This window comes from Cyanistes caeruleus, chromosome 18 (assembly GCF_971803275.1).
Source record: "Cyanistes caeruleus chromosome 18, bCyaCae1.hap1.1, whole genome shotgun sequence".
Lineage (NCBI taxonomy): Eukaryota > Metazoa > Chordata > Aves > Passeriformes > Paridae > Cyanistes > Cyanistes caeruleus.
Window position 1 is genome coordinate 11,743,116 of NC_141718.1, and position 25,530 is coordinate 11,768,645.

Consider the following 25,530-nt stretch of genomic DNA (forward strand, 5'->3'; position numbering starts at 1 on the left):
TCCTGACTCACGGGAGTAGCCACAGAAGTGGCCAAGGTGAGGACCTCTGGACACTGGAGGACTTCTCTGACCTGAATGTTCCAGCAGAGTGAGCCAGGCCTCTCCCTCTGCCCAGGCAATCTCCTCACTCCATCCCTGCTTCCTTCCCTGCATGCTCCCCACTGCTTCCCTTCTTCACTCTTCTCTGCTTCACTTCTGTCATCTCCTTCCTCTGGTTCTCATCACAGAATATTTTGCCACCATCATGATGGTAGTGGCACTTTTTGCTTTGACTCTTTCCATTTTCCCCTCACTGCTCTCTCCAAACTATAGTAATTAAAAATATCTTTTCAGTTCCTAATTCTCTGGACTTCTGCTCTTGATTGCCTTGCCTCAAAATTCTGCATACTTCAAAATCTCAGTGTTTTCCAAGAGCAGAGGTAGCTGCTCTTGCCCATGTCTGTATATTAATGAATTCTAAAATAGCAGCAACCACAAAGGAAAACAAGTTTTTATTTTTCATATGTTATAAACTTTGGGTAGTGAAAGAGAGTTCTTGCACAGATTCCTCTTCTGAGAAATAGATCTGCTGCTCCACTCATGCCCAGCATGATAGTAATACACTCCAGAAATTTTTAGTCTTTTTATTCAAAAACACTGCATTTTTCTTTAAAATTTAGTTTAAAAATACACTGAAAGAAACTTTACCTACTTATTTTGAAAATGTATGTATTCTTCTTTGTTGCAAACATGAGCAGTGCTGTGACTTTCATACAAAGTCAAAAGAAAAGAGGTGGCTTGATGATGACTTTGAGAAGAAACTAAAAGAAACTTAAGCAGTCAGGCCAATGCCTGTGAAATGTTCAATGAGGAGTGCTCCCTGTTCTGTATCAGGTTAACTAAAAAGAATCAGTCACATCTGGGTCTTTGCCAGTGTGCTCTAAGGACACAACAAGGACATGCTGCAGAGAACACTGTGGTGTGATCTAAAGATCCACATCCAAAAGCAGATGCACAGGTGCAAAACCCTACAAGATGCACCAGCAGTGTCCCTGGGAGCAGAACAAACTGGACCAGGGAATTACTTGTGCTTTACAACATAGGCCTGGAAGACAACAAACAAGCCATGAAGAAAACCAGTCCAGAATAAATAGTCTGCAAAACAATGCCCAAAAGTCTGTTGTATAATAAGCCACTTAGCAAGTACTAGAAGCTTTCTTTCTAATCCATCTGTCACATGTTTTTATAGCTGAAAATAATTAACTGTTCACTATTGCTTAACAAGTAGGGGTCTATTTGAAATCACTTAATAACAGAAACAACGGGAGCACCACGACAAGGTACTGAAAATTTCATCTGGTGTCTGAAAACAGAATTTAATCGCATTAATTTCTGTGTTAGAAAGCCCAGATTCAGGGGCAAGGAAAGAAGGACTTCTGAAATGGGAATTACTGTTTGGAGAAATTGTGAAGAAATTTTCTAAAGTGTTACATGGTGTTGTATGATGATAAGAGAATAAGGCATCATTCTGTCACTCTCTGATATGGATTCTAAAATATACATGTGTTACTCAGTACTAAAAGCTGAGAACAGATTATTGAACTTTTGCTTGGATTTATCAGTTCAAGTGTATGTTTTCAAGGTGAACCTAAGAGTAAATACATTGTCCCTAAGTTCTCTCTTTGTGTCCCTGCAAGGGCACATAGCCACTGCTGAATTCACTGCAGAATTCCCCCAGACACCATCTTCCTCTCTTCTGCTACAATGTGGTGGTTTTGATCTCCTCAGGGCCTTTATAGAAACCTGCACGGCTCCTAGTTCTGAAGTTCCGTTTCCTGAACTCCTCCGAGATTTCCAGGAAGGACTTTCCCTTTGTCTCAGGAAGGAAAAACCAAACGTAGAGGGCAGTGCAGACACAGACCACAAGGAATGGGATGTAGCAGAAATGTGCTAGACTCTTCTGAGGAGGAGGAAAAAACAAGACAGTGTTGGTGACATTCTGTATGGTGACAAAAAGGCCACTAATCCCTCTTCCTGCACTGTCTGGAGTCACCCAGGGAGTATTTCTGTGAATCCTGGTGAGGGCCTCACATGCCTGGATGAAACAGCTCCCCAGCACAGATTGGTAAATTTGACATAGCAAGAACAGTATTTTGAAATGTATTTTTCTGTCTTTCTCTCTCTCTATAATTTCATAACATGGGAGCCCTCAGTAGGAAATAAACAGGAATGTATGCTGTGGAATTCTGCTCCCTTTTGCTTCAGGAATCATCTTAGGGAATGGTGCCAGGGTCTGGCAAAGGAAAATCACATCACATCTTTAGTTCCAGCCACTCTCAACTGAGGACAGAGGAGGAATATTGATCATCCATCCCCCAAATGATTCCACTCCCAACCTGAAATCAGAAATCACCATAGAGAAAAAGGAGAAAGTTTGGTTTAAAGGAATTCTCGCCACTATCCTCACAAAGATACTTTTCAAAGAAGTGCTATCTTGCTGCTTGCAATATTGTCTTTTCCTGGTCACTACCAGAGCCTCTCTCTTGTACAGAGCACTAAAGAGCTGCTTTGCTTTGGGAACGCACCACAATGAATGGAAAGGCTGTTCCAACCAGAAACAGGTTGAACCAGAGCAGGGAGCCACAGATCATGTAAGCAGCTGGGCGGGACATTTGATCAAAAACCTCTGTGGGCAGAACTCCTGTTACACCAGCTGGAAAAAGAAATGGCAAGAAAGTTAATAATGTTGTTGACATTACATTAAAAACAAGAGAACACATCTTAACAAGAAATCCCGGTGTGAAGTGTAAGAGGTGAATTTTTAGGTTAAATATTCAGGACTGGGTAATTATTCAAAGTTTCTCATGTTAGAATGAACTGCCAGGCAAGGTTTTGTAATCCACATTATTCTCACAGGACCCAATGGTGAGAAAGGCTTATAATTAATTCAACCCCATGGCACTGTAGGGACTGAGACAAGAAATTATTGCCAATTTGTGTGGCATGTGACACTGGCAGCTTGCTTCTACTCTTACCTGCCTTCCTTCAAACTCATGTGAGCAAACAGAGTCTCACATCTATATATTCACCATGCAAACATCCACAACATCCTGTGTATTGCCCACCCCTAGAAACCAGTGCATTCTGCCATGGAAAGGCACATTAGTAGGCTAACAAATAGACATGGAAATTGTGCTTCCAGGTATCTGCAAGAAAATAATCAGATGGCATAGCCAGCAAGTTCTAGGATTAAAGTGAAGCATTAGAAATGCTGCATTACAGCCCTAATGGACTGGGCAGCAAATCAAAACCTTGTTATCTATTTAAGCCAAGAATCACTTCCAAGTGCCTTGGCCTAATAGCCAAGATGACTGTGAGGGGGAATATGGCACAGAGAGAAACAGGCACAGCCTGGCCCTGCACAACACCAGGGCACACAAAGCCCTGGGAAACAGCCAAACACCACCAGCAGAAATTGCCTTGTTCCTCTGAGTACACTGCAGCTAAAGATGGTCTGAGAGTTTCCAAAAGATGCCTGCACACATCTCCAAACCCCTGCAGTACCCAAAAGTTTCACTGAAAATACTGAGGGAACTGACCTGGTCCGATTCCAAAGCTCAGGATATAGGCGAAAATGCAGGCCATGCTGAGATAAGGCATCCAGCTAATCTGAGTCTACAGCCACAGAGACCAATGGAAAACCAGTGAGGGCACTTATTTGCCACCACTGAACACCCCCAGTCATATAAAAGGTAAAGCCCAACTCCACTCCACTTCAATAATTAAATAAAGTTTGTTACCTGCTGGCTCAGAGCGACCATGAAGACAATGGCCCATCCTGCCATGAAGATATATCCCCCCAGCAGCAGCGGCCTCCGACCGGCGTAGTCTATAATCATGTTCTGCACAAAGTAACACAGTGAAAGAAAGCAAGATATTTAACCTCTGTTTATATTTCCTACCTCTTTCCTCTTTACCTTTCAATACTCCATGCCTAGTTCGCTCTACAGTAACTTTTAGGATGCTGTCTGCTTCATAGCAAAAAAAAAAAACAACTCAAAAAGAAAGTTCTGGTGGCAGGAATCAGGCAAGAAGGGTGCTCAGGGCAGATGAGAATGTCCCAGCTGCACCTAAACCCTGCCACCACCCATATAAGCAAGAGTGTTCCCCTTGTTAGGGATTTCAGCCAGTGATGGCAATGCAATGTCTGACCAAATACCTCTGCATTAACCCATCTGGCTGGGGGTGCTGACAGCCAGGCTGGCTCCTGTGCCTGGAGGGCTCCCTTGGCATGAAAAGCAGTGTAAGCCCCAAATTTGTATTTAACAGCCTCCCCCATTCCAACAGAGGCTGCATGTCACCAGAGTGCATTGAAAGTCTCACACAAGTGACAGATGTGATCAGCTCACAGCTTCCCGTGCCGATTACAACATAGGGGATCTTGTCCTGAGGAATTCCGGCCTCTTGGAACACATAGGCTGCATAAAAATACATCTGTGAAGAGAGGAAAGGAGAAAGCAGTAAGAGAAGACATCTGAAAGGACATCCCATTGTTTTTCCTGAAGGACAGGCAGAGTGTCTGACACACTGTGACACAGGCTGCCTTGGCAGCATCCTTCTGAATCCTCCCATAACACACAGGTGAATTTTGGGAAGCAAACACCTGACATTTGAAGATCTCCACAGGCAGAGAGCCACTGTTCATTCCTCTCCTGCTGCCAGAATACTGAAGCCAAGAGCTCCCACAGGACAGAGGCTGCTTACCGAGTCGTTCCCGCAGAGCTGCATGGCGCTGCTCAGCACCACGATGCTCACCAGCTGCCACCTCAGAGCTGGGTTCTGGAACAGCTCCCACGGGTTCTTTGCTCTCTGGCCTTTAACAGCAGCCTGCTCTGCCAGCATCTCTTCCAGCTCTGCACTCAGGTCACTGGTGCCTCTGAGCTTCTGCAGTGCTGCAAGGACAAGGGAACCTCTTGCTCCTGGGCTTTCTCTTCAGTTTGCTGCTCTGCAGGGTGAGGGATCAAGCAGCAGGTGATGGCTGCAGAAAGCTGCAGGACAGAGCCTGTGATCATGCTGTGACCTTCACAGAGCTGATCAGCTGTGGTGCAGCCACTTGAAGGATTTGGGGGAAAGAAAGGGAGTGCAAATCCCTCACCATTGTTTGACAACTGAGTATTTCCCAAGAGTGCCATTTTAGCAGCCATGCTTCTGACTCAGATCTCAAGTGCCTTCCCTGGGAAATGCAGGCAATTAAGATGTTCTTGGTACACAGCAAGTATTTCCCACAAAATAACTCCAGCCACTCTGCATATGAGGATTTGTATGCCACAAATCTAAGTAAATCCTTTAATATGAATTGGCTTCAGATTTGATCCTGAGCTCTTCAACTGGCATTTATTTCACTTCATAGTTACAAAACATATTTGCCATTCTGAACACAAGTCTTACCTTTTGACCCTATTACTGCAGCAAATAATTCTATTGTAGGAAGATGCCTTTCAATTTACCTCAATAGATCAAATATATTTAGGATTATAGAATGTTCTTTAGTTTGGAAGGAGGGAATGATCAAATTTACAACTTGATATAAAACTTCCTACGTGTAAAATTTGTGACACCATTCCAAAAATGTTTGGGCCCAAGTCTCACATGTTGTGGGAGGAGTTAGCAGTCACCCCAAACTCACCAGAGATGCAGGATTCTTTGTCTCCACGGTCAATCAAGAGATATCTGGGACTTTCAGGGAACCAAGGCAGAGCTGTGAGCTGGATCAGAGCAGGAACCACATTGCTTGCTAAGAGCAATGGCCAGTTCTCCTCCCCTCCTAGGAGCTCCCTAGAGGAAAACAAACAAACCTTTACAACCTGCAAATGTGGGGAGGGGGGGAGGGAGGGAGGGAGGGAGGGACGGAGGAAGGGAGGAAGGGAGGAAGGGAGGAAGGAAGGGAATTTAATGAGTGCTTGCTTTGCATTACCTGAGTCCAACAACCTGCCCCAGCACCAGCCCCAGGGCTGTAAACGATGCAGAGGTCAAGGCCACAGCTCCTCTGAGCTTCTTTGGGGCACTCTCTGCCAGATACATGGGCTGAATGTTCATGCTTACACCTGGGCAAGGCAGACAAGTGCTGACCTCAGCTTGAGGGCAGAGGAGACAAGAATAAATGCAGTCAGCCACCTCTCGAGGTTGCCAGCTGCACTCCTCTGCTGCAGGCCATGTGATGATAACTAATTGACCAGTACTTGTTATTTACCCAAACTTTCAATTTCACCCCTGTCCCTTGTGTAACTAAACACACATTTCAATATTCATCAGTAGCAGTGGATAATGAAACTGAAACCTGTCAGGGCCTCAGTCCTATGGTCTTTTCAGCACCAAATCCAAGGTTATATGCCATGTTTCCCTCAACTTCTCCTTTTGAGGGGAATATCATATTTTAAGTCCCTTATATTGATCATTTCCTGGGATGAACTGCTACAAAAGCTTTTGTGTTGGTGCTCATGGGGGTGAGTGACTGACATTCTTACAAGCAGATAGGGATCCATTTTCAGCTCAGACTTTCCCCATGTACAGAGATGCTCATGTGCAGTACACAAAATCCCCCTATGTATGTGTGCTTTAAAAGAAAGCCCTTAGAAGCAAAGCATAAAATCTGTATATACAACTTCTTAATTCACTTAATCTGGTCAGCCTAAAGGATTTGCTTTAATATCCTGGATAATTCCTACTTAAATTTCTTCTAATTGTTACCACCTTCATCCTTCCATATTTCTCATGTTGTCATACCTGCATTCACACCAGTGAAAAATCTGCTGAGCATAATCATTTCAAAGGATTTGGCCATTCGGCTGAAGCCGGACAAGGTTGCAGCTACGATCACAAAGACATTGTTCAGCAGCAGGGACATCTTCCTTCCGAGAGAAAAGACAGTTGTGAGCACACCTGTGTCAGGTTCAGCTCTCAGATAAAACATTTCCTGTGGCAGGTGCCACCTGCCAAGCCTGGGAGCTCCAGATGGGCAGCTCAGCCCCACCACAGAACATCCAGGTTGATGCAAGCCCTGCAGGAGGTGTCTGTGTGCCACAGGCTGTCCCTGCACTGCTGCCTTTAGGTGCTCTGAGGACACCCCCAGGTTCTCCCCAGATTCAGGGCTCTTGTGCTCACTCAATGGAGAGGAATATTCCTTCAGCCGTGTGCATTTTGCTCTGAAAATGCTGATTTGTTGGGCATTTTTCATGTACAGAGTTTTCATGTATCCCAGGAGAAATTTCTGCTGCAAGCCAGGGGAAAAAAGAGAGCTCTGTTGGCTGTTATTATTGCCAGAAATTCTCTCTAGTCCCTCCTCACTGCCTTACCAGTCAGTCTTTGTTTCTCTTACTTATGATGGAATAGGATTTTATTCCAAAGTAGTAGTACAGGGTTAAATCTCAAAAATTTTAATGGATTAAGGAAGCCATATCCTTTCAAGTCTTCATAACCATGAAACTATCAAATCATGGGACCTCAGACCATAGAGGGTGGCACAATCTAATTTCGTGTTAGTTTATATTGGTAACACTGGTTTGGTTGTGGTGGTTTTTTGGTTGTTTTTTTGCTTGGTTGGTTTTTGTTTGGTTGGTTGGTTTTTTGTTTCCGTTTTTGGTTTGGTTTTTGGCTTTTGTTTTTTCCTAAAGAGAGCTGTGGGCATAGAGCTGTGTATGAAAGATAAAGATAAAGAAAGGTAAGACAGGCACTTTTCAGAGACTCAAGCACAGAGAGAAAAATCCCACTGTGGACATATAGTGAATACTTTCTGAAATGTTTCAGACCAAAATGTGGATACACAGCCTGTGAGACATGAGGAGCTGGGATGTAAGAGAGTTTTTCTCTGTTTTTCTACTGTCATTCCCACAGTTTCTTTTGAAGAAAAAACCTTACTCTGATCCATTATGATTTCCCATTTAAAATCATGGCAGAAATCTGGGCACAAAAATGATAGAGATGATGTAGGTGGGTACAGAGATAAAGAGTTGAGCTGAAATCCTCACAGCACCTCAGCTGGGCTGGAATGTCATGAGAAGGTAATGGGGGGGAAAAAACTGTTCCCCATTGAGTTTTGAGATATGAAATACTGTCTTGTCAGGTAGTTTCTCCCCACCAACCCAGTGTGTTTACAGCAGACTGATCTGTGACACAAAACATGTTTTCATTACTTTTAACCATGTTTGGATCCTAATTCCTCTTGGACTAAGGGAAACTGCAAATCTTAAATTAAACTCCAGCACCTCTTACCTGCCCAGCATGATGGCCATGGGCCCAGCAACCACAGCCCCCGTGAGGCCTCCCAGAGGGTAGGCAGAGACAGTGAAGGACCAGAGCAGCAGGATGACGTTGCTCTCCAGGGGAACGCCCATGCGCTCCAGCCAGGTTGTGTTCATGAACATCTGGATGTACTGAGAGAGAAGGACAGAGCTGCAGAACCACCAGAGAGGAGAAGGACACTGAGAAAGGCTCCCTTATTAATAGATCTATTTATCCTGTATTTATGCTGCCAATCTCCTCCAGTTCTTAGATGTGTTTTTAGCAAAGTTTAGGGTGTGAAACTGTTGTTGAAAAGTTGCAGTTGGTTTGTATCTCTATGTGGTTATTTTTGATGGGTCTCACTTTCAATCTAAGGGCGAAAATCAACTTCAAACAATGCAGGCTGGAAAATTCTAGAATTAGATTTTGCTAAAGCAGTTGAAACAAAGCTTTTGAATAAACTCTTGGGACACTAGGTCCTGCTCAAGGATGGCTTTTGACAACAAAGTCCTGAACTCTGGACATGAATTACACAGAGGGAACAACACATCCTTGCTCTGTGTCCCTGAGCAGCAGAGGACAGCAGATGTCCTGTGGCACAACTCTGGTCACCAACCAGAGCTCCAACACAGAGCCACCAAGGAAGGGTCTGCAAGGGGAAGGCACTGGCAGCAGCAGCACTTACTGAGGCTGGAGCATTGATGATAGAGATGTTGTAACCGTACTGGAAAGTGCCTCCAATCCCAGCAGCACATATTGTCAAGATTAGGATCTTGTTCTGAAGCTGAAGAAAATGACAGACAACAGATGGCTTCCTCACACAGAATGACTCAACAGACATTCAGACTGTGAGCTGGGGGATTTTCCCATGGCCAGGTACACCCAGTGCATTCAGGATTCCTTGGTGTGCTATCATTTCTAACCTTTCATGATAATAGCACATATTTTAGAGTTTATTTAGAGTTATTTTTAGAGTGTCTTTCCTGTGATGCTGCACTTGCTGCACAGAGCAGACAATGCTTAGCAGTCTATAACTGCATCCAGCATTATGGTAGAGGTGAAATATGTGCCAGACAGGGAGTTCTATGCCATGTTCAGGTCTCCCTGAGGACATTTCTTCACAAGGATTGTCACTTGCTCACATTGCCAAGTGACACCACTGCTGAGCCTTGGGAAGCACGGGCAGGGGAATGGGCTGCCTCATCATGCAGCATCACAGGATCAGTGTTGGTGTAAAAGTCTTGACTTTTTGAAGGGTGCAGAACAAGCTGTCCTGGCTGGCCCAGCTCACTGGCAGGCTGACAAGCAAAAACATACAGCTTTTTTCCACTCTTTTGTACCTGTGCCTTTGGTTTCCCCATCTGCAGGTGAAATCCTCTGACAGGCCTGAGGTGCCTGAACGGTGCCCTGAGGGAGTCTTGGGACTGGGAGTTCAGTTCCACATCTCAAGCACTCTGAGCACGCTGGGGGCCCCTGGTTTTTAGCCTGACACCTCCTGCAATGTTCTGGGTGGCCCAGGATGGCCTTTGCCAGCCCCCTGCTTAAAAAGCCCTCCCACTGGGAAAGCTCTGGTGTAACATGAAGAGCCCATGCTCAGGCTTGGCTGTTTGCCAGCCAGTGCAGGGCACCTCAGGCCAGATTGTGTTTTGCTATGTGAATATGACCCCAGTGACCCTGAGAACTTAAATAACCCAAAGCTGAAGACCTCGTTCTGCTTTACCTGCTCTGTTTCTTCTTACAGAGACATCCACCAAAGAAAAAAAAAATTGGTCTAGTCTCACAATAGCTCTAAAACCACACATTCAAATAATCTTGGATTTTTTTCCTTTCCTCAAAGTGTTTTCTTCTAAATAACTTCATACCAGCCTGATGTTCCCCCAGGACAGAAATAAAGCCAGACTATTCCAAGTCTGCAGCAAGAGGAGGCTGAGCTCTCCTCTCCCAGCCAGCAGCAGACACATTTCACTTGGACTTTCCATGGCAACACCACTTCCCTGTCTTGTTACTGAGAACTGAGCTAAGGATTGGACACCTGAGATCTCTGCCATTCCTACTTATTCTCATTCTCCAGGTGAGAGTTTCCCCTCCCTACAATAGCACATTCCCTTTCCATTTACAATATCTAGGAATATCCCACTCCTTCTGCTCATTTCCCTGCTTTCATTGTAGAGCACATCCCCTATCAAGTCGTGTATCACAGAACTCTTTTGTGACCATGAGCTAAAGCAAAATTGTTTCTCCCTTCAGGGGCCAGCAAACACCTCTGTGCTCAGAGCTGAGCTACATTTACAGAGTGACCTTCCCAAGCCTTCTGCAACACCCAGCTCCTGCACTGTTTTCCCAGCCAGCGTGGTGGTGTGCAGCTCCCAGGAGAGCCATTAGTCTGTCAGCTTTATCCCAAGGACTCTGATGAATTGGAAAAATAATTCTATGCAAGCCTGACAGTACTTACACAACCTTATAAAAATTCAAATTAAAAAAATAAATCTGTTAATAATAATAGTAAAATAGATGTTTTACCAGTCTCTGCAGCTTGTTCATCCTCTTTCGTAGGTTTTCCTCTGTCTGCCAAAGCCTCTGGTACTCTCACAGTGCTCTAAAGGATTATGTAAATCTCCAGCATAGGAATGTGTGTTTAGTCACCTATTACGTTAGGATAAGACACTTGATTTGGCAGGTGTTTTGCCAGCTGGATTACATTCCCAAAACTGAGCTGCATGTTCATTAGCAAGATGATTCAATTAATTTTGCTGAAAGCCTGTGACGGTCCAGGGAAATGATTCTCCAAGATCCAGAACTGTCTAAACCCTCTTGAAGGCCAGTGTGGTTTACAAGATCAGTTCCTTCTCAGAGCTCCTGGCACAGCCACCAGTATCACTTCTCTGATGAAGTGTGATCAAAGCAGAAGTGAACTATGATTATTTGTTATCCTGGTTGTATTTGTCCTGGAACACAATCTAGGATCTGAAAGACAAAGCAGACTGTTTCCCTTGGTCCCATCAGTGACAGGGATGAACAAAGCCCAAGCTTTTCAAACCCTTGGTTATCCAAGGCCTTTCCCTGTGCTCCTGGCTGTGTCCTAGTGACAGATCCAGCTGTTGCTGGAAAAGCTGAGCATGAAGGCACAGAAGGCTGTGCTCCTTTCCCTCTCCACAGCCTGGCACAGAGCAAACAGCCACACTTAGAGAGACCACTGGGTCCTGGCAGGTACAGAAGACACCAGTGACAGCCTTGTTTCTTCCTATGGAACAGAAAGGCTCTCCTTGGCAGTGGGAAATGGTGAATCCTTCTGAATCCTAGAGATGGAGATGGACACATATTCTACTTCCAGCAGTAACATTAAAGCTGCTGCTTCACAAAATATCTGGCCCTCAGGAATAATCATCCTTTTAACATCCTGTCATCCTGCAGAGTGAGATTTGTGAGGGCCCTGACACATTTCAGAGAGTTTGAAATAACTGAAACATTTTAAAATGCTTCTTCATCCCTACTCAGGTTTTACTGCAGGTGAACAGAAATATGAACCTGTTCCACCTGGCAGAGGTATTGTCTGGTGAACATGCAGCCAGGGCTGTGGTGCTGCATCAGCTGCAGCCACTAAGTGGCAGGAGAAGTACAAAATTTGCTGTATTAGGCTCTGAATCCAACATGCCAGCACTGTGCTGCCCATGGCATGTGCCAGGGGTTAGATGAATGCTTCCAACAGCTTCCCAAACAATAAACTGGGAAACAGATGTAACTGTACCTGTCAACAGGCACTGATGGATAGTTTAGGCAGCATATATCAAGAACAGTAATTCATTCAAAAAGGAAAGCTCTCATTTCCTCATGCTGTGTGCTCTGAGCTTGTGCCAGTTGCCAGAGGTGAGGGAAGTCCTGGGGGTGGGCACTGAGATGCTGGGGATTGTGGCACAGACTGCTCACGAGCCTCCCTGTTCCAGAGGGAGCATAAATTGGATATTGCTGTGGTGAGATCTGTGTGCAGCTGGCTAGCTGGGAGTTCCAGGAAGTTGTTCTCTATCTTTTCTAGCCACGGCTGCCTTGATGAGGAGTGAAGGGATAGATTTTTTTTGTCTACACAGCACCTATATTGTGGTTTGGTGCTGAGAGATGTTCACACTGGTTGTGTTTCTAACTGGCTTTATGATGCACCTTAAGAACCCCAGCTTTCCCAATGCTTCATCCTCGTTGTCAGAGTTTCAGAGTCTCAGTTGTAGATGAGAAATCACGGGGGTCAGGGTCTGTCACCAGGGTATAACCTCTGCTCTGCAGTTCCTCCAACTCCTGGCACTGGAAGCCTTCACACAAACCCAGCAGCTTTCCAGCAGTCCTGTGGGGACCCACCAGTATCTCCCTTCAAATACTCTTTCAGTGAGCTCAAACCTGTCATAATCAGGGTGAAATACGATGCCATGCACATGGGAGAGGAGTTATTTGGAGGATGTGATGGCAGTCTCTGCCTTCAGAATCTGGCTGCAGGAATAAGTGGTAATCCTGCAGTTAGGGAGGACCATCAACACATGCTCTTTGATCTGTCACGAACTGAGAGGCTCCAATGTTTTACTGTGTTTTTACACCAGAATCATCTGGACCAACTTCAAGGGGAGAAAAGGGGCCCCATTTCCATCTGTGAGGCTTGGATCTACAGGATGAATTCTCCCTACAAGTGTAAATTGCAGAAGAGATGTGGAGCAGCTCCCTGGCTGGTTGTTGACTCTCCCAAGCTCTAGCCTGGCTATTTCTGCAATCCCTTCTCACTTTCCTGTAAGGGCCATCACTGTAAGGTACAAAATTCCTCTGTTTGCTTGTCCTGACTCTTGCAGGACTCACTCAGAATACAGAAGACAAATAATAAGATCTGCAAACAAGCAGCTTTCTCAACAAATATGCAGCAGGCTTGCTGATTTCATGGTGAAATCAATGTTTATGGAACTTAGTTGTTGAAATGGATTTTTCCTTTCACTAGGAAATGAGTGCTCTGCTGTGACACCATTATTCTCGGTTCCAGCACTTCGCTAATGTTCTTTATAAAGACCCCATAATTTATGATCAAAACACTGTTTAAGAACTTCAGGAAATGAGCTTCATCACAGAGGTTTCTCAGGCAGGGACCCAATGCTGACAGAGCTTCTGCTACCACACAGTCACTGGGACACTTTCCAGAGCATGGAGATCCATGGGAGCTGAGTCCTTTGAGGACACGAGGTTGAGACAGCCAAGGGACCTTGCTGCTTTCCCTCAATAGCTGGGATTTTTGGATGTCAGAACATCTGTATGTTCTGTGTGTTGGATCAGCAGTCTGCCTTTCCCTCCACCTGATAAGCACTAGAGCTTCTCTGGGAAAACTGAGAAAAACCAAAATCCTAAAAATAATGGGAATACCTTTCCTTCAGTCCATTGTGAGCTGTAGGTCATGCTGTGGCTGAACTATTTCTTTTCCTTCCATCTCTGTATCAGACACTGATAGAGGCAGTTAGCTGGAATTGAGTGACCTCGAGGCCAGAGGGAACAAAGTCTTTACGTGAACAAAACATCTGTTTCTGTGTGTGAGAGAAGAGCATTTACACTCTACCAAATGGCATCAAATGTTCCCATCAGAGGAGAGGAAGCTGTGCAGCAGTGGCAGAGTGGCAGACTCATCCTGCTTTCTTAACAATCCCTGCAGACAGAGCTGCTGCTCAGAGCTGTGCCCTGGCTCATGGAGAGGCAGCTGGGCTGGGACACATATCCTGCCTCTGGTGAAAACCAAAGTGCAAATACCTTTTCTGACTCCTTGTAGAGGTCTCCAGCCACTGTCAGCACGCTCAGCTGATGTGCTGCTATTGCCAGCTCAGCATAGACCTCTTCTTATAAGACACAAGCATTGTTTTTCAGTTCTCTTGGTGATTTGGCCATGGTGCTTATGAAATGGATGTTACAAAATAAAGGCCCCTGAAGGATATTCCCTACTGACAGCTCTGGGAAGCGACCTGTGGTGTAGGGGACAGATCACAAGGCAGAAGAATTTAATGAGAATTTAAGCAGTGGAGAAAAATAACTGTGCAAAGAGACAGACTTTTTCTTGTTTGATGTCTTCAGCTCATGATCAGAAGCTGTTTTGGAAGAGGAGCTTTATTTGGATATGTGATGAGGCTCTGCTCAAGGAGATTTAAATGAGATCTTTCTCACGATATGCCAGACAAAAAGCTGCATTTTTGAACTAAAAACCATAGGAAATAACATTAACTGTGATTTACAGCAAACCCTGTGCAAACCACATGTCCTTGGAGGGCTGAACTCTGTGTGCTATCTTTAGTTTCTTTCTAACAAACAAACAAACTTAAAAATCCATCCAATTCTGTATGATTCACTTTCTCCTGACTTTAGCCACCACACTCCAGAGTTAGCTGATTTGGAACAAGAAATCCTTCAATGAAGGAGAAAGAATTTATATGTGGCTGTTGTACATGGAAAAGTAAACATTTCAAGTGCCTCAAGCAGTTATGATTACACAGCTTATCTGTGCTCAGCGAGTTCATGGAGCTCTTGGCACCTTTTATCTATGCCACCAAGGACTGAGTTTGGGAGCTGAAATAACCTCCCAGAAAGCTCCTCCTGGCTGGTGTGGCTCACTTGTTCCCAGTGCCAGGGCATCATGTAGAGACCTCTTCTACATCAAGGCTACTGGGGGTCTCAGGCATGGCATGGCCTGGGAGCACCATGGGGAGACCTCGAACACACCTGGCACATCCCATACCCTGGTGGGGAGAGCCTCTCAGAGAGGGTGTGGGGGTATCTTTGCTCTCAGACGAAGGAAAGATTTGGGACTGTAAGCAGGGGGGTTGAGGATTATCCCAAGAGAGGGGTTTGGGGTTATGTGGCCGGGGAGCGAACGCTCTCCCTTGAGTAGCCAGCAGCGCAGCTGGAGGAGAAGCCCGTGCGTCACCAGGCTGCGTGTGACTTGTCACAGCAGGACACGTTACAAAACACCATCAGATGGAGTTACAAACAAAATGCCAGTGGTGTTAAAGAGCAGAGGGCACATGTCACCGGCTGGACACTCACAGGAGCGTGCCTGGGGCTCCTCTCCTGCCCCATCAGCTGCGGGCGGGCTGAGTGCCCCGCCAAGGGCACCAATGCTCCTTAGGGTCTGTGCTGACACGGCACAGCTCCTTTCATCCTGCGACCCCAGCACTGCTGCGCTGGGAAAATGGGAGCTGCTGCCTTTAAACAAAGCAGCTGTTTATTCTTGAAACAATTAGAGACAGCAGTTAGATCTTGAACTCGTTACTGAGCCCAAAACAATTATGATAAAAACAAGTTCCAGATGGGCTCAAAAGGAGTTGTTTTTGTCTTTACTGAATTAGAATGGATTCCATGTCTTCAAGTTTCTCTGGTATTTATGGACAGGAAACATGAATTACACACAATAACTTACTACAAACAAAAGAGATGACTGCTGCAACAGCCCATTTATCTTTGCCCATGTGCCTTCTTGAGGTTTATGTGCTGTTTAACTCATGGGGAGAGTTAATAGCATTTTTCTGTTTTCTAACTCTGCAGTAACTGAGACAGGAAGCTGTTGAATTTATGCTGCAGGTTACTGTCACTGAGCCTGCAGATGCACAATGGGTAAATGTGGTCTGGCAAAGAGATACCACCATGTTCCAGCTCTTCCTTTGAAGGACTTGTGTAAAGGTTACAGTGGGGAGTCCTTCTAATTAGGTCCTCTGGCTGCTCCAAGAGCAGAGACCTTTTTCAAAGCCTCTCCAAAATGGACTGAAGTCTGGGCACCACACATATTTGTATGGGAACTTTGAGATTCTGACATCTTGGGTTTTGAAGCTGATGCTGCACACTGGCAGCAATTGAACAGATCCCAAAAGGAAGGGGAGCCCAGCAGATGGCAGGGTGCAATGGCACATCACTCTGCTACGTCTGCTTTCAGTCCCAGGCAGGGGCATGACATGGCAGGAGCAAATCAGTGAAAAAATTCCTGGGCAGTGTTTTTCTGGCAGTCCTTCTTACCTTCTTGCAGCTGAGACAGAGTTTGGCCTTGGAATTTTCCAGGCTTTTAGTTAGATTTCATGATTTTCATGATTTTAAATTTCATGATTTTATAAAAGGCCACATGTCAGTATCACTATGAAGGTGTGTGTGTGTGTGTGTGTGAACCCAAAAATGTGGCTGGGCTGATGGGGACTTGGGGAAGGCCGTAATCCCAAAAACCTATAAACTGTGACACAGATTGTAACCAAGACTAAAGCTGCCCTGGGTGTTCTGTAGCACATGCAGTCAGCTTGGCTGAGCTCTGAGGGGAGTGAGATCATGGGCAGAAAGCAGCCCGGGAACTCAGGGTGACACTGGGATTTGTTTGGCCTCTCCCAGTGGGAGCTGGTGAGCTTCCTGAAGCATTTCATCCCTTCTCCCCCTTCTCCCATAAAGCTTAGAAAAAGAGGCCTTAAGCAGAAGCCTGGACAAGAAGAGTTCTCCAGTTTTAACTAGAAAAGAAGGGAAGAGGAAAAAATTGAGAAACTGATAATTGCTTTTTATTTTTTAGATTTTATGCAATATCTAATTTGTGCACAGTCATTCACAGAGAGTAAGTGGGATTGACTATTTGGGTTCCCATCTCTGTGGAGCTAGTGAGGGCCTCCTTCCAGCAGAAAGGCTCCCAATATTCATCTCCCAGACATGGTTCAAATAAGGAAAGGGCAGGAATCACAGTGCTTGAATTCAGTTTCTGTCTGGTGTCCATGTGCAGCAAGAGCAGATAGGAAACCTCTAATTCCCCAGCCAAAGGAACAGGATACTTATTAATTTATTTCATTTACTGACTCTCAGTTCTTCAACTCAGCTGCCCATTCTGCTGGGTTGGGAGCTCTGTGGCATGCTGGAGGGCTGAGCTGCAGCAGGGCAGCGTTTGGGCTCAAACAGCCACATGAATAAGAGCAGCCCTTTGCAGAGCTCCTGGCTCAAGGAATCTCCCTGCAAGCTCAACTCTTCTCAGCTGCCAGAGCTCTCACACCCATCCCAGGTCCCACCAAAAACCCACACAGCCAAGCCTATTGACATTGCTGCAGTTTGGGGTCCAAGCTCCTCGCTCAGCTGCATTGCCAGGATCCCTAATGCAGCTCCTTCTCCTCCCCCAGCCACAGCAGAGGTTTCTCAGCACCTGAGGTGCTCTCAGGGCACTCAGGAGCCCGTGCTCTGCTCTGACAGACCCCACCAGTCCCTTCTCTGCTCCCCTCTCTCTTGCTTTAACCTCATCCCATCATCTTCCATCTGGGTCTTGGATTTCACCAAAGGGCAGGGTGGAGGTGGTGCAGGACACAAAGATTCCCTTCCCCTCAGTTATTTCATCTCCCATTAACTGAGGGTTTAAAGGGAAATCTCGGGGCTCATTAAGGCTCTGGTGACAGCTTAACCCTCTCCAGCACGAACCCAGCACCAGGCCCATTCCTCATCTGATTCCAGGCTGGCTGTAACACCAGACCCGACTGCTGAGCAGGGCAGCCAGGTCTGGAAAGCAGGACCAGGAGAGTGAAGGATCTCTAGAGGATTTCTGGAGGTGAGTGGCAGCTCCCGGTCACCCTCAGCATCCACTGGGATCAGCCACACATTTCTCGGTTTCTTCCAGCGACCTTGAGCCGCCTTGCCGGCGCGCTGCGATCTCGCACATCTTGGGGAGCGCCTGCTCCATCCGGGACAGGTTCCAACAGGAATTACTGAAAACCCCAAGCCCTTTGTGCCCTACTGAGGGCAAGACCCTTCTGATCAGCGAAGCAGCGGCAACACCCGGCTGAGGCAGCGGCACCGCCGCCCCTCTCCCTCCGAGCTTGCGGGGGAACAGCGCGCTGACAGCCCCGGCTCCCGGGGACACAGCCGAGCGCACCGCGGCTGCCGGAGCCGGACAGAGGCTTCCCCGGCCAGGCAGGTCACTGTGACTGTGCCCGGACCCGGGGACCAGTCCCGGGAACAGCCCGCACTGCCCGGCCCGGCCCGGCCCTGCTCGGCCCAGCAGCAGTGCCAGCAATACCCAGCCCTGCCCGGCCCTGCTCGGCCTCGGGGCGGGCCCGCTCCCGGTTGGCGGCGGCCGCGGGCCGGGGCCATGAGGCGCGCTCCCATTGGCCGGCGAGCGCCGCCTGTCGCGCGCGGATTGGCCGGGCTCCGCCGCGGGGGCGGGGCGTGCGGCGGAGCGGGGGGGGGCGTTAAAGGCGCCGCGTCGGGCGGGCGGAGCGGCGCGGCCATGGCGTACCAGGGCTTCGCGCAGGAGTACCTGGGCATGCCGGCCGTGACCCGGGCCTACACCACCGCCTGCGTGCTCACCACCGCCGCCGTGGTGAGCGGGGACCGGGCCGGGGGGCTGCGGGGCGGGGGCCGGGGCTGGCCGAGGGCGGCGGGTGATGGCAGCCGCTCTGCCTGTCTCCCAACAGCAGCTGGAATTCATCACCCCCTTCCAGCTCTACTTCAACCCCGACCTCATCTTCAGGAAGTTCCAGGTGAGGCCTTGCGCGGGTTTGGGCCCCCTGTGCCTCTCCGCAGCGGGGGTGGCCGTACAGCGCTGCCCGGGCGGTGCTGTGTCATCCCCAGGGGCTCCTTCCCCACGGCTCCAGCCTTCCCCGGCACGGGCACTGCCTGCAGACAGCTCCCTGCAGCCTCTCCCTGCCACGCACCATCTTGGCTTCTCCTTGAGTCAAAACCCTTCCTTCTCTCTTACACCGTGTGTGGCAGCTGCTGTTGGGCTGCTTGGAGAGGGCTTTATTGTGGAGAGTAATTGATTTTATGGCTCTGGCTGCTGAATTGTGGCTGTTTGTCCTCTCCAGAAAAGTAGAGAAATCTTCTTTTCCGTACCTGGAAAGGTGAGATGCTCCGGTGCATCAGAGCATGGTGTGAGGAGGTCCCAGGAGAGGGTGGAGCAGCTGTCCTGGGGCAGTTCTGAAGGGACCCGTGCATGACTGAGCACTCCCTGTGGACAGTGCTGCTCTAGCCGTGATGAGGAGACACCTCTGGCCACCTCCTTTTCTCTCTCCTCTCTCTTCTCTTTCAGATATGGAGGCTGATCACCAACTTCCTCTTTTTTGGGCCTCTGGGATTCAGTTTCTTTTTCAACATGATATTTCTGTATCCTTTGGTCTCAGTGAAGTTCTTTGCTCCCATTTTGGCTTAGATGTAATGCCCCACATCCATCATCCTCCCCAGCACGGCTTGCCTTGGCAGCACTCTAGGGCTGTGGGTTCTTCCTTGGCTCTTTTGAATTGAAGCTGTGCCCCTCCATCTGTGCTTGCTGCAGGGCAGCCCCTGCCAAAAGAAGTTGGCAGAGCTGCTGCTGTGGCTCTTGCTGGAGAGCAATGCCCATTCCTGGGGTGAGCTCTGGCTGAAGCACAGCAGGTGCCTCTTTCTTTCTTTGGGGTCAGTGGTGCGCGGTGAAGTTTGCACTGTTCTTCTCTGGGTTTGCACACCTGGCTGAGCTTCCTTGCAGCAGTTTGTCTCCTGGGAAGTCCTGCTGTGGGGCACAGGGTGGCCAGCTGTTAATTTCCTTTACTGCAACCCCTCCCTTCTCTCCTGCTCTCAGGTACAGGTACTGCCGCATGCTAGAAGAAGGCTCCTTCCGTGGAAGGACGGCTGACTTTGTCTTCATGTTCCTCTTTGGAGGGTTTCTCATGACAGTATCCTTTTGAGTTGGTTGAGACTCGTTGGTGTCTCCTGAGATGCTGTGGATAGTGCAGGGCTTGTCTGCCACCTCTGTGTCCCTGTAGTGCTGTGGAGCAGGTCCCAGCACAGCTGTTTGTGAGCCTTCCTTGTGCCCCAGAGCTGCCAGGCTCACTCCCTGTGACCTGGGAGAGCTCAGCTGAGCCTGTGCTGCAGCTCTGGCTGCGTGGCACAGCTTGTGCTCCTCATCTTTGGCCCCCCTTGGCTCATCCAGTGTGCTGAGAGGAGAGAAGAGCTGCCTGTGATTGTGCTGCTGTCTGCAGAAGTGCTGATGCCCCTGGCGAGGGGCTGGGCTGCCTCATCCCTGAAGAGGACACGTGGCGGAGTGCTCGGGAAGCTCAGCCTGAGAGGAGGCCACGTGTTCTGCTGCAGGAACCTGTCCAGCTGTGACAGGGCTGCTGGCTGAGCTCTGGTGAGTGCAGTGTGGCTGTGATTGCGTGAGGCTGGCTCAGGACAAAGGCAAGAATGTGGAGCCATGAGGACAAGGAGTGGATTCCCACATACCCCTGGCACCTCAGGCAGCAAGAGCTGAGGGCTTGCAGCCTGTCAGTAACTGCAGGTACCATCTCACAGCTCGAGTTCTTTTCACAACACGGTAATCTGATGGTGAAATTTATTTCACTCCCAAGCATAAACCTTCTCTGAATATCTTCTGCTGTCTTATGCAGATGGGTCAGAACACTGCTGTCCCTACAGAGCTCTGCATGATACTGTGGGCCATTAGCATCCAGGTGGCTGCAGCAGCCACGTGCTTGGCCAGAGGTGCATTTGGAGTCCAACTACAACAAGGGCAGGGGAAATTTTTGTCTCTCTCTGTCTCCTTGTGCTCTGAAGAAGAGGACTGTGAATTCCAAGAGCCATCTCACTGCTGAACTTCTGTAGAAGGCAGATGCTGGATGTGAGCTAGTTGTTAGGATATGTCACTGTCCCAAGTACAGTAAGACTGTGAAAGCCATTCTTTGAAGGTCATTTTGATGTTCATTTTGCAAAGGTGATTATAGAGCTCTCTGGTGGTTGTAGACATCAGCTTAAGGAGTGAGCAACCTGCATATGTACTCCAGAGTGTCTTGTTCTGGGGTGGCACAGAGGGAGATGTGTGTGGGGACAGTGGTGGTCAGTATATCTCAGCCAGGAAAGGCTTGGTGACATGGACAGTGTCTCAGAGCACTCATCAGCTGCCTCTAGTTTGGGTTTCCTGTCCCAAAGCACCCTGTGCTGCCTGGAGGTGGTGCACAGGGTGGGTGGGTTCTTCCTTGACTCGGTAGTTCCCAGCTGTTTGGACTCTTTGCCAGCCTGTTTTTCCTGGGCCAGGCTTTCACCATCATGCTGGTGTATGTATGGAGTCGCAGGAACCCTTACATCCGCATGAACTTTTTTGGGCTTCTTAACTTCCAAGCCCCCTTCCTGCCCTGGGTCCTGATGGGATTCTCTCTGCTCCTGGGCAACTCCATCATCATCGATTTGCTGGGTAAGTCAAAGCTGGTGGGTGATGGGAACAAGGACACCTTGCAGCCACAGCACTCAGTCCTCATAGGTGCTACTGGGACATTGGCACCTCCCCTTCCTTCCACCTGACCTGAGATGTTTTGGTTTCCTAAAGTGAGCTGGCTGGGTTTCTAGATGGGCTGGGCTTGGGCCTGGGCTTTTCCTTGTGACCTGCTTTTTGGTGTGTCTGTCCCAGGGGCAGAAGCTGGGTTTGGTGAGCTCTGACACTCTGCTGTGTCTGGTCTCCTGGGTGTGCGATGCTGCCCTCAGGCTAATGGACTCCCTGTGTGCTGGTCACAGCGAGAAAACTTCCCTGGCTCTGGAGGGAGCTGGATGTGGGCACACAGCTGAGGGGTTTTGCCCAGCAGATCTGGTTCAGCTGGCAAAGGAGTCACAGCCATGCCTGACCTTGGTGGCATCTCTCCCCAGGGATTGCAGTGGGTCATATCTATTATTTCCTGGAAGATGTTTTCCCCAATCAGCCTGGAGGAAAGAAGTTGCTGTTAACCCCTAGCTTTCTGTAAGTAAAATGGATTCTTTGTGGGCTTTCTCAACCTGATCACTTCTATAGCAAACTGTGACCATTAGAGGCAGTTGGGTCACAGTTTGCTATGGAAGTGAACTGGCAGCACCTCAGCTCCACAGCTCATGCCCTTGCTGCATTATTTGCACGTTCTACACATGTGTGCAGGGCCCATACAGCAGCTGCTACCCTGCAGCTTTGCTAATAGAACTAGAGTCTGCTTACTGCTTGTGGAAATGCTAGATGGAGGCAGGATTTTTTCTGATGTATTTTTGTAGTTTAAGAAAGCAGAATATGTTCTGCTTTGTGCACTGATGATCAAATCTGACCTAGTGATCAAGGAAGGAGGTACTGTCATCGCTGTGTGTTGAGCTGAGCAAAGGATGGTGATGGTGCAGTGGGCCAGTGGCTGTGGCTGACAGCCAAGGTGTCAGGGTGTTCCTAGGAGGACTGGGGGTTTGACATCCTCAGCTCAGTTTCCTAACCTCCCTGCCTGCTGGCATGGGTGTGTCCCTTGCCAGGAAGATGGTTTTTGACACACCTGAAGAAGATCCCAATTACAACCCTCTCCCTGAGGATCGTCCAGAACACCAGCCTAGAGACCACGACCAGAATGAGCAGCAGCACCCACAGTAACATGGGGGACTTCTTCACGTGGCCAGATTCCTCTCTTCTGGCTGGACTTTTGCTGTGGCCCAGAGATCCTACTGGAATAACACCAGTTGCCATTCCGATGTGTAGTGTGTCGCTGTTTGTGTGGGTAACCCATCTTCCCCTTGTACAAAGTGGATCCACGGAGCTTTGCACATGAGAACCGAATGCTTACAGAGGTGTTCTAGGGACAGGGGCTGAAGCTGTGACGGCTCCTCAGTTACCTGGTGTGGAATAAGTATCAAATGGGGTGTGAAACCAGTTCCTCCTTCTCCTCCTGTGTGCCAGGTCACTCTTGCCCTCTGTACAAAGACTAATGCACCTGGCCCTCACTGTTGTGAGACCTCTTTGTGGGCTTTCAATGAAGTAGTTCTGTACCATGGTAGAATGCAGCTCAGCCTCTTTCTTTCCTTTATGTCCCCCACTCCTTTTCTGGTGGTTGTTTCCAAAGAGTCTTTACATTAAAGTCTTTATTTTTCAGTTCTGTGTCCATTTCTGCCAGGGGCAGAGGCAGCAATTCATCAGGAATTTGCTCAAAAATGCCAGGTTGGGGATTTTCTTTCCTGGTGGGCAAGGCAAAGTTCAGGCTAGCTGGAAGATGTCCTTTCCCTCTTCTCTCAGCAGGGCTGCAGAGCACGAGGAGTGTGGGGGGTGTCTAATTGGATAAAGGGGTGCCTGGGAAAAGACCAAGGGACTGGGCTGGACACTGGATCCAGGCAGTGGCTGGAAGCCTGACAGAGCCTGACACTGGTAATAAAGACTGTCTGCACCTGCAGTGTAATTCCACTCTTGTTGAATCTTTTAGTTCTGAAACTTAAAGATCTGAGTTTCAGGGGAAAACGAAACAAGCTCACCCCTACCCTGCCACCTGTATGAAATGGATCTGATCATTCTTGCTAATACAGAACACACTGTGCTTGTACGTCACCTCAAAGCCTTCAAGTCTGCACACCTTGTATCTTACAACAGCTCACTCAGAACAGTGCTGGCAGCTCAAACTCACAAACCACCACCAAACTATGAACTGTGTGTAACCAGAATCTGATTAAGCACACACACAACCCCACCACCACCAATTCCCTCTTCCCTGGGGTCTTTCAATGAAACACTTTATCAAAAATCAGCCCTGCTCTTCTGCTGCACTTAATCTTCCCTCTACAAAGAAAGGCCTGTAGAAGTGATAATTTGTTCTACGAGACACAGTGGTACTAAGGGCTAAGCAGAGTCAGACTCAAATACTTGCTGGGTGCTTTGCTCATGACCTAATGATAACAGAGCTGGGGTTTCACTCCCTAGAAGTCCCTAATTTGTCTTTGAAATCTGCAGATGTTCTGTTTTAAATTGTCTGAGCTGGGGCTTTGAAATATCAAAGTTGGGCTAGGCTTTTAGGTAGGGTACCAGATTAACACAAAGAAGTGTGATTGTAGGGCAAGAAAGCTGCTCCCCAACAGTCCTAATGCTAAAAGAAAGCTGCCTGAAGTTCCCATCTTTCTGAACTTGGTCCCTCGACTGTCCTGCTTCATCCCTGGCTGCTTTGAGGGACAATTGGCACAGCCTCTCTGGCCTTGAGGCAGTCCTTGTGTGCCTGCACCTCATTGTGAACTTGAGTAATCACAAACTTTGCAGCGATTTGAAAAACTGCACCACAGATGCTAATTTAAGGTTTCAGCAGTTTCACATGTATTTTAGTTGAATTCCCTGAAGAGGCTGCTGGCAGAAGACCCTGGTCATGTAACAAAGGAAAGCTGGAGTGTTCTCAAGAAGGTTTGGAGTTTTTGTCCATGAGCCAAAACACATTTAACATGGGATGGGAGGCTAAGATGCAGCAGCAATCCCAGGTTTTGCCTTACTTGCTCAAATAACCTTTCAACCTCTCTAATATGAACTAATGCATGGAGTACCACTCTGGCAGAGGAGCCTAGGATAAGACTGAATAATAATATTATTACTAAATTGCAAGTTTTCAGTTTCTGCAGACTAACATCTGGAAAAAGTTCCCTCCCACCCAGGAATCAGAACTGTCTCTGTTATTGCTCAAGTCTAAACATGATAAATTAAGGCCAGAAACTGTTTTTTTGACTGTGTTAGCAGGGTGGGTGGATCAGCAAGGATCATAAAACCTATGGCTTTATCACAAAGGCCTGAACATAACTGTCAGGGTGCCAGCAAAATCTGCCTTGCTTGCAACACTCATCAGTTCTGGCAGGAACTCCATCAAAGGGATGGGGTACCTCAACAGCAAGATAGATTCTAATTAGTTTATAAGCAAGCTTGGATTTTTCTTTAAATCTCACTTCAATGGATTTGGGTTTTTAAACTCCCTAGAGAAGGACAGGCTGTTTCTCAGATTGCAAAGTCCTGACACTGCAGTGCTAAGGGCATTCACGACACCCACTTTGCTTTGAGTGCTCTGTGCACTGCAGCTGGCAGTGTTGTGTGCTGCCAGTGACCACACCAAAGGCACTGGCTGCAGAGAGGTTTCAGTCTCAGGGACTGGAGGCTTTACTTGCTGTACCAGTGCAGAGAATGTGCTGTTTTCCAGATGCAGTCTTCACAAAATACAGGGTTCACCACACACCAGGCTGGCATGTGACAGAAATTACTCTTAAGTCTGTGATTTCAGTTAAATTGCTCTACCTTGTTGTGTAAACCAGGCGAACACATCCCTGAGTTCATTACAGACTCTGCCAACAGACCAAGCCTTAGAGAATTGTTTGCTGCTTCTAGTTCTACATCTCTTTCTCACTTTGTCCTGCACCAAAAGATTTTGGGTGTTTTACTTGTTGAAGCAAAGCACCCAGGAAAACTGAATGCATGTGAGTGTTCAGCACTATACCCAAAAGCATCAATATTATTCCCTGGGACTGCTCAGTTACCAGAACATGGTGAGATTCACTGTTCACTCAGACTTACTGAACTCAACC

The 25,530-nt window shown here is 47.8% G+C and overlaps 2 protein-coding genes across 2 annotated transcripts; one reads left to right on the forward strand and one right to left on the reverse strand.

The window, feature by feature from the left end:
* Positions 1 to 473: 473 nt before the first annotated feature.
* On the reverse strand, positions 474 to 10,858 carry LOC111936651 (solute carrier family 2, facilitated glucose transporter member 11-like). The gene is made up of 12 exons (XM_023937718.2): positions 10,777 to 10,858; positions 8,942 to 9,040; positions 8,248 to 8,408; positions 6,763 to 6,887; positions 5,954 to 6,083; positions 5,666 to 5,814; positions 4,744 to 4,931; positions 4,363 to 4,473; positions 3,780 to 3,881; positions 3,579 to 3,654; positions 2,565 to 2,692; positions 474 to 1,939 (listed from the first exon to the last, which is right to left on the reverse strand). The coding sequence occupies exons 1-12, from the start codon at positions 10,795 to 10,797 to the stop codon at positions 1,739 to 1,741; spliced, it is 1,491 nt and encodes a 496-aa protein (XP_023793486.2). The 5' UTR covers positions 10,798 to 10,858; the 3' UTR covers positions 474 to 1,738.
* A 7,571-nt stretch (positions 10,859 to 18,429) lies between these two features.
* LOC111936655 (derlin-2) lies at positions 18,430 to 23,086 on the forward strand. The gene is made up of 7 exons (XM_086855778.1): positions 18,430 to 18,577; positions 18,672 to 18,737; positions 19,286 to 19,359; positions 19,811 to 19,904; positions 21,220 to 21,415; positions 21,862 to 21,952; positions 22,477 to 23,086. The coding sequence occupies exons 1-7, from the start codon at positions 18,485 to 18,487 to the stop codon at positions 22,589 to 22,591; spliced, it is 729 nt and encodes a 242-aa protein (XP_086711904.1). The 5' UTR covers positions 18,430 to 18,484; the 3' UTR covers positions 22,592 to 23,086.
* Positions 23,087 to 25,530: the final 2,444 nt, after the last annotated feature.

Excerpts from the sequence above, each read along its gene's own strand:
- LOC111936655 (XM_086855778.1), top strand. The coding sequence starts at position 18,485 with ATGGCGTACCAGGGCTTCGCGCAGGAGTACCTGGGCATGCCGGCCGTG. Across the intron at positions 18,738-19,285 it reads TCATCTTCAGGAAGTTCCAG|ATATGGAGGCTGATCACCAA; the intron begins GTGAGGCCTTGC and ends CTTCTCTTTCAG. Across the intron at positions 19,360-19,810 it reads TTTTTCAACATGATATTTCT|GTACAGGTACTGCCGCATGC; the intron begins GTATCCTTTGGT and ends TCCTGCTCTCAG.
- LOC111936651 (XM_023937718.2), bottom strand. The coding sequence starts at position 10,797 with ATGAACAAGCTGCAGAGACTG. Across the intron at positions 2,693-3,578 it reads GAGCTTTGGAATCGGACCAG|CTGGTGTAACAGGAGTTCTG; the intron begins GTCAGTTCCCTC and ends TTCTTTTTCCAG. Across the intron at positions 1,940-2,564 it reads CAGCCTTTCCATTCATTGTG|AAGAGTCTAGCACATTTCTG; the intron begins GTGCGTTCCCAA and ends CCTCCTCCTCAG.